We start from the raw sequence: 12,864 nt of genomic DNA on the forward strand, positions 1-12,864 counted from the left end.
TTCACATCCGCGAATATTAGCTTCCACTTATGTTTAGCTATGTGTTCAGCGGAAATCGATTTTTTGCTTTTGTCAGCCAGATCGGTTTTGGTAGAAAATCACCAGAGCCCTATAATGTCACTCGGTTTGACTGAAGGGAAACAACCCATTCTGATAACGACTGATTCCTCCATAAACATACAGTGGGGCAAAAAAGTATTTAGTCAGCCACCAATTGTGCATGTTCTCCCACTTAAAAAGACGAGAGAGGCCTGTAATTTTCATCATTGGTAAACCTCAGCTATGAGAGACAAAATGAAAAAAAAAAATCCAGAAAATCACATTGTCTGATTTTTTAAGAATTTATTTGCAAATTATGGTGGAAAATAAGTATTTGGTCACCTACAAACCAGCAAGATTTCTGGCTGTCACAGACCTGTAACTTCTCCTTTAAGAGGCTCCTCTGTCCTCCACTTGTTACCTGTATTAATGGCATCTGTTTGAACTCCTTATCAGTATAAAAGACACCTGTCCACAACCTCAAACAGTCACACTCCAAACTCCACTATGGCCAAGACCAAAGAGCTGTCAAAGGACACCAGAAACACAATTGTAGACCTGCACCAGGCTGGGAAGTCTGAATCTGCAATAGGTAAGCAGCTTGGTGTGAAGAAATCAACTGTGGGAGCAATTATTAGGAAATGGAATACATACAAGACCACTGATAATCTCCCTCGATCTGGGGCCCCACGCAAGATCTCACCCTGTGGGGTCAAAATGATCACAAGAACGGTGAACAAAAATCCCAGAACCACACGGGGGGACCTAGTGAATGACCTCCAGAGAGCTGGGACCAAAGTAACAAAGGCTACCATCACTAACACACTACGCCGCCAGGGACTCAAATCATGCAGTGCCAGACGTGTCCCCCTGCTAAAGCCAGTGCATGTCCGGGCCCGTTTGAAGTTTGCTAGAGAGCATTTGGATGATCCAAAACAGGATTGGGAGAATGTCATATGGTCAGATGAAACCAAAATAGAACTCTTTGGTAAAAACTCAACTCGTCGTGTTTGGAGGAGAAAGAATGCTGAGTTGCATCCAAAGAACACCATACCTACAGTGAAGCATGGGGGTGGAAACATCATGCTTTGGGGCTGTTTTTCTGCCAAGGGACCAGGACGTCTGATCCGTATGACGGAAAGAATGAATGGGGCCATGTATCGTGAGATTTTGAGTGAAAACCTCCTTCCATCAGCAAGGGCACTGAAGATGGAACGTGGCTGGGTCTTTCAGCATGACAATGACCCCAAACACACCGCCCGGGCAACGAAGGATTGACTTCGTAAGAAGCATTTCAAGGTCCTGGAGTGGCCTAGCCAGTCTCCAGATCTCAACCCCATAGAATATCTTTGGAGGGAGTTGAAAGTCCGTGTGGCCCAAAAACATCACTGCTCTAGAGGAGATCTGCATGGAGGAATGGGCCAAAATACCAGCAGCAGTGTGTGAAAACCTTGTAAAGACTTACAGAAAACGTTTGACCTCTGTCATTGCCAACAAAGGGCATGTAACAAAGTATTGAGATGACCTTTTGTTATTGACCAAATACTTATTTTCCACCATAATTTGCAAATAAATTCTTTAAAAATCAGACAATGTGATTTTCTAGACTTTTTTTTTTCATTTTGTCTCTCATAGCTGAGGTATACCAATGATGAAAATTACAGGCCTCTCATCTTTTTAAGTGGGAGAACTTGCACAATTGGTGGCTGACTAAATACTTTTTTGCCCCACTGTAGCTGCTGCTGCAAGCTGCCGGCCTCCGACAGGCCCCGCCCCACTCGAGTGAGGCCTTTTCATTAAAAAAAAAAAAAAGTCACTTTGTCGCCGCATTGTAAGACGCGTCTTTCCTCAGTTAATTATGAACGTGTTTAATAAACATGCTTGGCCACACACGGAGGACGAGCCAGCTCATGGGTGAGGAGGAGAGACGACCGAAGGGATGTTATTAAAAACTACAGAGCATTTCCTGGAGATAAGCATTAGAAAGCAGAAGGTGAACACGTGGTTCAAAAAAACGGCGGCCTGAAGGAATAAATAAATAAAAAGTACAATGTGTAAGGTTGCATGAGGCGCTGCGCGGCTGGCATCGCTGGCTCTGCATTAAGGCCGGGCGTGGATAGATTAAAAGCTTTGACAAAGCGGAGCTACACCAGGAGGGGCTGGGGGATTCGCTCTCTCTCTCTCTCTCTATTGGCAATCGGGCCCGATCTCCCGATAAGGTGGCGCCATCCACAAGAGCCGGGGCAGAGTGCGGTGATGGATGGAAGGGTGGGAGGGCTGGCTCCGGGAGCGCCGGGATGATAAGTAGGAGCAGCACAAGTAGGAGAGCGTTGTTGCAAACGGGAGCCGGGAAGTATTCATCTGAAATGAGGATGAAGGTCACGGCGGGATTGGGCGAGAACACGCGGAGTGGGCCCTTCAGGAGCGCCATGATGGCCTTGGTTAATGGAAAAAATGGCTTCATTCCTAAATGGGAGGTTCAAGCGAGATCCGGTAGCATTTGTTGTAATTCGTTTGTTCCTTAAACATCTTAAGCCCGCTTTGCGCTTGTTCTGTGGAAGGCAGTTCACCCGTTCTGCTCCCATCGCCCTAAGGCTGCTTTGGCTGCAAATAGTGTGTGCCGGTATTTTATTGCATATCGGGGGGCCTTGTGGTTAGTCGTTCAGCAGTCCGAAACTACATTTCTCTGCAAATATAGGCCTGTAAAGATTGTATCTATAATAAAAAAGGGCATATCAAGGAATGGTACAAGACGAGGTTCAGTCGCACTGATGTATTTTTTCCAGCTGGCCGTAACAGCAGTAGGCTATCATTTAATGAAATGAGCCCTGCTGGTAGGATGAAGCCTCAGATACAGAGCCAGTGAGGGGAATGAGGAATGAGGCGTGTGGAAAGCAAAAGTTCGCAATGTGGAAGCTGGAGACACCCAGTTCTATATGCTTTGCGTTTGCCCGAATGCACACGCACACACACCTGAACATCAAAATGTCAGTTATTCCTCCGTGCATGCTCAGACACACGCGCACGCACGGCAAAAACTGTGTGTGTGTTCTCAAACACAGGGAAACTGCAAAACAGGAGCCACTTTGAGCATGCAGGCTTATCCGAATGTGCTCTACTCTGATAAGTGGCTTAATGCAGCGTTTCCATTGGACGCTTTTTTTAGTTTTTACCCTGCCGAGGCTGAGACTCAGACACAGAAGAAGCCGTGCTTATGAAGTTAGCCAAAATCAAGCTCTTCTCCGGGATTATGTCAGCGGAGAAGCTCTGGTGTCTCAATAGGGGAGGATATGAGAGGTGGATGAGGAGTGTGAGCGGGAGGGCCGAGAGAGAGTCGGAGGAGGATGTGGAGGAGAGCGAGAGGAGGGACAGATGCTAGGCCAGGTGTGATGAAGGTTTCAGCATGGTAATGCAGGTCACTGTCCTCTCCCGGGAGGCTATGTTTCAAAAAAAAAAAAAAAAAGGGTGGCATTCAATCTTTTGTGTTATGAAAGTTTGAAGGACCCTGTACCGCCGAAGCAGTTAGGTGGATCGTGTTTCCCGGCCTCGCCACAAGGGCGCGCCATAACTTCCGGAACTGCTCAAACCCTTGGCACGCATCCCAGCGTAACCCACAGCGACCCGTTATATCAAACACAGAACCAAACATCATATCCTCCCACGCGTGTTGTCCTGTATACTACGCAGCGACCGACATGATGAGCCTCGATTTACATTGAGGCTTGCCCTTTAAAGGGTCCGACTCTGACCGGGAGTGGATCTGAAAGCCACGACTTCCTCCGCACTCATGTGAAACTTTCTATGGCATCATTTAAATAAACCGTTTCTGATATAAAATGGGGGAAAATACAACAACTAAATGTTCCGCCTGGCAACGGCCCTATTGTGAACGGTTCCGCGGTGGCGGGGAGCCACTGACTTTCTGTGTGGGGGGGCCCCTGGCTCCCTCTTTCGTCAGAGCTTTAAGGGCTCAGCGTGTCCAGACATGCGGAGCGAATGCCTAGTCACGTCCCGGACGGTGCAGCCGGTGGAAAATTGACTTGTTTCCAAGCATTTAAATGGAAAGATTAAACAAAAAAGGAATTAAAACACAAAATTGCCTTGTAGTTAAAAAAAAGACGAACTCCCTGCCATCTTGCCTCGGCCATACCCCTGACTTCACCACCTGCGTTGGGCTCACATTCCCCGCTGAACTCAAGTGATTAGTTTATTAAGCTCGGGTCAAACCCCTCTTGAGCTGCTTGACACGACTCCGACAGCGACTCTACAGTCAGACATAATTAAACATCTATTTTCCACCTCTTTTATCGGGCCTGGGAGCTGGGGGGCGTGCGCAGTAGAACAACGTAGAGGAGACGTAGAACCCTCTGACGGGTCAGCACACCGTTACCGCTGTGTCTCCAGAAACAAACACTCATCTCAGCTGGGGTTCGGGGGAAAGAGCCTTAGAAGGGAGGCGGATTAAATAAAGATAAAAGGGGCTCTCCGCAGCTCAAATTATGCGAGAGCACCGGTCTCAGACTCTTAGAGCCGGAGGTGCAGACAGTGCCTCTATGGCGCTTAGCGCCTTCCTATCCGGCCTCTACTGTGCCCGCTCACTCCCCCCCCCCTACCCCTCGTCGCCCCGGTAACAGCCCTTTAATAAAAACTCAAAAACATGCGCATGATTAAAATATAACCGCATGTATTCCGATCGCGCTGGCGAGCTGAGGAGCGGCGGATTAACGCCATCGCCCTATGGCTTCAGGTAACAGAAACGTTACCTGTGGAGTGGAGTCGTGAACGGTTTTGGCCTTGGGTTACCTGTTTTTTTTTTTCCTCATCCCTTGTTGCCAAGGCAGCCGCAGGGTGCAGCCTGCAACTTCCAACACATAATCATAGTTTTTAAGGTTCTGCAATCATGCCGGAGAGATGGAGTGGAAAAGAAATAAGTAATTTCTGAAAGGAGGGATGTATTATTAGCTCCGGCCCTGTGTCTTAGCAACAATGAACGCAATGGCTCGGGAGTTGATTCTGCTGGACTCTGAGGGCTCGAAGCGAACTTCATCTGAACTACTGCATGCATAGCCCCAAACCCAAGGACTACCCTATGTGTTTCCGTGTGTGCTTATCCACCCAATATGTATTAGTCCCTACCTCTGTGGCTTTATGAGCGCTTTACTCGTTTGGTAAAACTTTTACATCGTAAAAGAGTTGAAATACAAATCATCAAGGCTAGTTTTATGTGTTGTTTTTACATAAATACATATGGTCTTTCATTGCTCTAACGTTTAGTACATTATTTGACTGAGTTACTTTTATTGATTTTCACCTGGTCCTTAATGGCTCTAGTTTACCGGCCCCCAACGCAACAAAAACAAAAAACTTGAAAATCAATACTAATGACGAAACAACATCACAAAAGCCCTCACTGTGGGAGAGAGAGTGAACGTGCCTGAATGTTCATATGTGTGTGTGTGCGTCGACTGGGTTGGATGGGAGTGCAGCCACTCCACTTAAACCTTACTCACTTCAAAACGCATACAAGCACACACTTGGGACACCCACATTCAATACTAATCAGCTATGGAGTAGTCCCTAACCCTCTCTCGCCAGCTCTCTCTCCCTGGCAAATTAAAAGGTGTTTGGAGAAATGAGAACACCGAAAAATACAATGGGAAATCGAAAGCCGTTTTTCTACGTGTTTTACTTCCAGACGTTACCATGATGGGGCGTTTCTCCATTGGACTGGGTCGTTCGTCTGAGGGGGGGGGGCGGGTTTTCGTGTGGGGCTGGCCGACGTTTTATGTAATTATAAGGAGGCTGATGAGCCAGTTACTGTAATCAGGTATAGGACAAAGAAGGGATGATTAACATCTATGTTTAAAAATGGGTGATTGAATAGATGAGGTAGCTCTACGGGGTGTCAAATTACCCAGGAAGAAAACGATAATAATTATATTATATTTGGACACAGGCCGGGGTCTGATCAGCCTCGGTCGGGTCGCCTGGAGGAGGGTGTCTGTTGTAAGACCCGAAACACCCAGTGACTCCAGGAAACAACACTGATGAGCTGTCCAAGCCTGCGCATCAGTAGATGTATTGCTAACAACCAACCCCAACCTATGTATACGTTAAAATAGCTTGTTTTCCAGCTTGCTTTAATTTTATAGAGCTGGAAAAATAAGTCTTTTGAGAGCATCACACTCTGTATCTCTCTACAGATTGGCCTGGCCTCGAGCCAATTGAAAGACTTTACCATAATGTTTCAAATGCGAGGACCAATGAGAACAAGGAGTGCCGCAATCTGCCGAACAGAAGGAAAGGGTTGTAATCTACGGAGCTTATCAAACAATATGGAATTTGATCCTAAATAGACTGAATAACTATGTCAAACGATGAAGGGAAATCTGCACAGAAGGCTTTGCTCCGATTAGAATATGTTTTCGCCTGACTTCCAACAGGACTTGGCTAAATCAAAGCAAGCACTCTGATTGGAAGGAGTTTTTTGAACAACGAATACAATTTTAATCTTTTTTCGTCACTTTATGTGGAAGTCAGCTTCTGCCCAGCCAAGGCCAGAGCAATATTCATTGAGGAACGTGAATATCAAGGCTCAGAAAACGGGGGCAAGGAGTGGAACCAGTCGCCGGAGCGTCATGAAACCACAGCTGTTACATTCCGGGCCACTGGTTCTGCCTTGACCGCGGTCCGGTCGGCGTTCCCGCACTGCCTCCGTAAGCACTGAGGGAAATCCATAGGAGGCCGGGCGGCTTCTGAAACAAACACGCTGTTCAGCGCCATGGCCCCCGCCCTCGCGGACCGCTGAGGCCCTGCATATATACATAATGTGGTCCCGCTCGTGCTAATCACGGCCTAATTGGTTGGTTGGTTGGTTTTATGGCTCTATAAACCATACATCCACATGTATTGACATGTGTTGATGAAGAACAGAGGACTCTGAAGCTACAGTGGATTTGTTTGGCATGTACTTGTGTGGTCATGTGTGTGTGTGTGTTTGTGTGTGTTCATGTTTGCGTGTGTGTGGTTGTTCGTATTTGTTTGTTTGTGCAAAAACCCATTACCGGCGTAGGCAATAATGCTGCTTGTCAACAGAGCTGCAGGATTCTCTTCTGGTGCGTATATTTACGTACACAGACTGTATACGTTTGTCCACATGTTCCTTACCTTCTTGCCGATGAGCTTCTTCCTCATGAACTCGCGAGCCTCAAACATGTAGGGGATGTCGTAGAGGGGACGGAAACGCTTGTCTTTGTCTTTGTTCTTCTCCTGCAGGCAGAGGGAGGGAGGAGAGGAGGATGGAGAGGGAGGGTAGAGGAGAGGAGGGGTGAGATGGAGAGGAGGGTGGCAGACGAGCAGAGGGGAGAGAGGATGGGGGGGGAGAGGTTAGAAACCAAACAAGGAAGGCGCATGGTTTACCGTTCAAACCCAACAACACACATTCAGGGACATTCATTAAAGAGCCACAAGACTAAATCTAGCTGGCTTCAAACTTGACAGTGGGCAGGATCAGACAGACAGACAGACAGGACGCAAAACGCAGATTAACACAACAAAGAGGGCAGGTACACACGGTCAGACAGGCGCACATGTTGTGCATCGCAGACATGAAACAGAGCGAGAGACAACACCATGTGCGCACATATGCATATAGCTTAACACGGTAGAAGCAACAACGGATACACAAACACGCACACAAACGCGCACATTCCTCCTCAATGGGAAGTCTGGTCCCGGACTACAAGCTGAAGGAACACAAATAGAAGTAATTTACATTTTCAAAGGAGGCTTTGAGTTCTTATGGTATTTTTATCTCTCCCAGTTGCTCACACACACACACACACACTTTGAGGGAGGAAGAAGAACAAGAAAAGACGTGGAAGTGGGAGGAGGATAATTGACAGGTGTTAACGGGCAGAACGAGGCGACGAATGACAATACTTGGGAGTTCACGTCCCAAGTGCCTCCCACCTACTCCTCCATTACTGTCTGTAACACTCGCATGCGAATAAAGAATAAATATATGATAAAAAACACCCACCGCCTCTTCCAGCTCCCTCTCCTCCAGCCCACCCACCCACACACACAGCCGAGCAGATGGATCGAAGCAGGGACTCAGAGGACGAGTGTGTCTGTGTGTGCACGTGCAAGCTTGAGATCCATTTGTGCCGTTGCATTAGTGTGAGCGCATACGACCGCTTCCTCCCGTTGAGCCAGGAGGGTCAGCAGTGCGGCACGGTACCCCACACACACACACACACCAAGCCTACCCTGAAGCCCCCAGCCTCCATTTTGTGTCCAATGAGGCTTACTGTCCAGGTCTTGCATTACTACCACTGAGTGGGAGGATTGTAGGGGAGGGGGGGTGGGCGGGAACCTTCCATTTTGTGCCTTAATGCACTGCAACGGATGAGTTTGTGTGTCCGTGTGCACACCCACCCACTAAAACCTACCATTTTGGACCGGATATAGCTTAACTTGAGGGCCCCATTAGAACGGAAAACTAATAACAAACACAATTTGTTAATACCATGGTGCTATTCCTCAATCTTGACTACTGGGGGGGGGGGGGGGGGTCAAGTAAGCGCCGTCTCCAGAACAGGATGAGGTGAGGAATTTGAAAGGGGAGGAAACAGAAAAAGGACTAAAAATACACAAGTAGAAATCATTTGGGGCTGATGAGGCGCTTCATGGCGGATGTGGGCAACGTGTCTGGGAGGGCAGAGAGTTTAAATGTCAGCTCTGCGTGCCAATTAGAGCCAGGAAGAGTGGAGACACAGAGAGAGAGAGGGGGGGGGAGGGAGGAGGAGAGACGGAGACGCATACAGAGAGACAGGAGGGAGAGCGAGCATAGACAGGCACACAGATAGAAATAGACAGACTTACAGACCCATAAGAGACAGACCGAGCGAGAGAGAATCCTAGACAGCGAGAGAGAAACCTGTAGGGAGATCCTTCCTGCAACTTCTCCCAAGTCTCCATATCTACAAAGCAAAGAAGCCCAGAGAAAGGCCCAGAGGAGAGCACAAAGATATTTACAGTGAATGGGGCACACGACAAAAGTACAGGACATGGAAGTTTGGCGGAGAGGAAAAAAATGGCAGAATACCTCGGAATAAACTGGAAGAAACAAAGATGTTGAATGCAGGGGCAGGCGAGAAGCATGTGTTGTAGTCGACCGTGCCCTGGACAATTTAAGTGTCGCCCTTTATTTTTACCGCCAAAATAGTGAGGAAGAGGCAGCCATGTTTAAAAGAAAAGAAAAAAGAATGGAAGTGCAGTGTTTTTATTTTAAAGGTCAGCCGTCAAGAGCATGAGCTTGGCCGAGAATCAATAACGACTATCGACCCGCTCCAACGGCAAGATATTTCACAGTGGGGCTAACACACTCTGTGTTCCAAAACTCACAAGGGAAACACCGGTGGCTTTCATAAGCACCGCTACACACAAATGGACATTACACTTAATCCCGATAGCAAAGTGCCCCGAAGGTACGTCCAAATGAGTGGGTTATCCCGACTATTTCACTAGTCCAGCACAACATCCAGGGGGCACTTCAAGCCTTGAAGGCTTTGTCCCCGAGAGAAGAGGAGTCCAAGGAGAGGGCACGGTGGTTCAGTTTGTGGCGGATTGGCTAGCTCTACAGCGAGGCTTGAACCAGCAGATTGGCTAGCTCCACAACGAGGCTGGAACCAGGAGATTGGCTAGCTCCACAACGAGGCTGGAACCAGGAGATTGGCTAGCTCTACAGCGAGGCTGGAACCAGCAGATTGGCTAGCTCTACAGCGAGGCTGGAACCAGCAGATTGGCTAGCTCTACAGCGAGGCTGGAACCAGCAGATTGGCTAGCGCTACAGCGAGGCTGGAACCAGCAGATTGGCTATCTCTACAGCGAGGCTGGAACCAGCAGATTGGCTAGCTCCACAACGAGGCTAGCACTAGCGGATTGGCCAGCTCTACAACGAGGCTGGCTCTACGCAAAGGCTAGAACGAGCGGGTTGGCTAGCCCTACACCAAAGCGGATTGGCTAGCTCTACACCAAGGCTACCTGATTGGCTAGCCCTAGAATGAGGCTAGCTCAACGCCGAGGCTAGCCATACAACAAGGCTAGCACTAGCGGATTGGCTAGCGCTACAGAGGCTAGCACATGCAGATTGGCTAGCTCTACACTCACGCTAGCACTAGCGGTTTGGCTAGCTCCAAATAGAGACGAGCAGGAGGGGATTTGGCTTTAAACAAAGTCCCGGTCGCAGCCGGCCTGAACTGGTGCAGTCGGCGCTGGAGGCTCTGCAGCGATGTGTCACGCCTCAAATAGCGGGGGAGGCGAGGGTGAGTGACACCGCGGGTCGGGAGCGATCTGCGGGTTACAGGACCGTCAGGATATGGCAGCGCAGCAGCAGCACTGAACCCAGCGTGAGCTCCCATCCGTCAGGGCACCAAAATAAATAAAGAATCGGAATGTGGATGAGGGTTTATTTTCTTTTTATCCGGGACCAAAAATGGTGGCCATTAGTTTAAGGTTAAACTGTTCTCTGGGAGCGTTCAGACACTTGGTGCTTTATGCAGAGTGACCCGGCTGGCTAATGTTTTAAAGAACCAACCAAACAGCGTCAAGAGGCTCTGGAGAGCAGAGAGGCAGGGGTACAGCGAGTGCACACGCAGCCTGAGGGAAGAGCAAAGAGGATATGGGCGGCTGTAAAAAATAAACAGGAGGGGTTGGTTATTAGTCAGCTGGCAGTGCATTGATCTTACACGTGGCCCAACGCGAGAGCAATAGGCTGCTGTTATTCATAGAGTCGCAGTTAAGGCCCCCCCACTTCAGCAAACCCTCTCTCATGGCTTCTTCACTTCATCCTGAGACACCACGAGAGCCCTTGTTGCTCATTGATCAACTTAAAACATAATATATGGTACTTCCCATGGAGTGGGCACTTGTCAGCTCCTGATGAGCCGGCGTTCAACGCTAGAAACGTTTGAAAACGCTCCAGGTGGACACAACAGGTATCCGCTGCAGAATGCAAACGAGGCGTTTCACGCACATCTAGAAGCGAACTGCGTCGGTCGATTGCAAAACGTTGAGTGGGAAGAACGGAAGAACAGCAAATTACAACGTTGATGTATTCCGTTGTGCATTGTTTCCACTTGGAACCAAATAGCTCAATTGTGATCAGTGTCAAAACAAACGCTACCATCGAGTGCTTTCACCGGGTTTTGCGATCAGAACAATGAAAATCATCTCACCGGCAAAATAATCAGCAGAGCTATCCGTTAATTTGGTGCATATTCTCCCGAGCAATGTGGAGAATCTATTTTAGGAGTCGGCAAAAAAAAAAAGGAAAACATACAATTTGTTTCCAATTAAAATAGGCAATTGCACATCCTGCTCCATGAATTAGGTTGTTGATTGACTCGGTATATTTCCATGTCTTTATTTGGTGTCGACATGAAATGTCGACTGCCGGAGTCAAAGTGGAGGCATAAAACTTTCATCCAATCAAAAGGTGAGGGGCGGAAGCGATCCCCTGGTGATTGGACGGACCACAGAATGTTGAAATCCTGTGGTGTGTGCAAACTGACCACTGCCCTGATCAATACAGCAAGGCCTGAATTGTCAGGTTCCAGCAAGGCCGGAATCCAGAGTGTTGGGATTGAAGCAGATTGACGGCAGCAGGGAAACAACACGTGTTGTATCGAGCCACTGAGCATGCTTTGATGTGAAATAAGGGTTCCACCAGTAGATCTTTGCTGCCATCTGTGTGGAGTGCACTGGCCATCTTCAGTGAAGTGTGTCTGCGTGTGTGACCGGGCACCGGGCGGCCGGTGTGTTTCCGGATTAAAATAGAGTGCGCTGATGTTTTTAGCGATACTTCTACGAAAGTTAGGCCAAAAAAATACCCTGAAAACCACCTAGGCAGTACTTTTTCTCTTCGTTTCCAACTCTCTGCACCTGCGTACGAGACCCTGCTATGACTGGTGCATTCAGAGCCTCGCTTAATCACGCAGCGCAGTGTGCTGGAGAACAAGAAATCAACTGGCAGGGTGGAAAAAAATATCTGCTGCAGACGGAAAAGGAGTCGGGGAAAGAAAATAAATGGGGGGGGGGGGGGGAGATGCAGTGTACGTCTAAATATAACAAACAGCGACAGAAGACAGAGGAGAGGCAAGTGGGCAGAGGAGTCCGTCTGCGTGGCCGTTCACCACATGCCAGGACGGCCCACTGAGTCCCTGCTCATACCCCCCCCCCCTCCCTTCGCCGGCACTGTCCTTAGCCCTACTTTACATCCCCCTGAGAACCCACATGACATAACGAATACAGCTATGGCACACACGTGACCGCAAACACAGACAGACACTGGCTGCTGACCTCTGTGTGCACTGAGAGAGTGCGCGTTGTGTGCATTCACACAGCAGACACAAAACACAAATGTTGACACACACACACACACACACACACACACACACACACTGGAGGGGGTGGGAGAAAGTGCGTCACCGAGTAGAGCCGACGTCGTTACCTGCTTGTGAGTACCGGGCTCATTCTACTCGGGTAAAGGGGCGGGAGACACAGAGATATGCACTCGGCGCTTCCTATTGAAGTTCTCCACATCGGCGCGACTGCGATCGTTGGTCGATATCAAAGAGGCATGCGACTCGACGTCACTGCTTAAGCAATACACACTCAGACCCGTGGAGAGAAGCTCCTGCTCACGATGGAATGGAGAGCACGGGGGGGGGGGGGGGGGGGGGGGGGGGGGGTTGGGGAGAAAGGAGCACATAAGAAAAAAGCTGACTCCAACTACCATGCCTAAAATAACTCGCACCTGAA

General features: G+C 48.8%; 1 protein-coding gene across 2 annotated transcripts in view; it reads right to left on the minus strand.

Moving 5' to 3' along the window:
* Positions 1-12,864, minus strand: part of snd1 (staphylococcal nuclease and tudor domain containing 1) — a 177,053-nt gene that overhangs the window by 139,732 nt on the left and 24,457 nt on the right. For both annotated transcript variants that reach the window (XM_079755458.1, XM_079755459.1), the window contains exon 12: positions 7,207-7,308. In XM_079755458.1, the coding sequence (XP_079611584.1) occupies positions 7,207-7,308 (102 nt within the window). The remainder of the gene's footprint in view (positions 1-7,206; positions 7,309-12,864) is intronic.

Source organism: Pollachius pollachius (genome assembly GCF_949987615.1).
Source record: "Pollachius pollachius genome assembly, chromosome: 18".
In the NCBI taxonomy this organism is placed as follows: domain Eukaryota; kingdom Metazoa; phylum Chordata; class Actinopteri; order Gadiformes; family Gadidae; genus Pollachius; species Pollachius pollachius.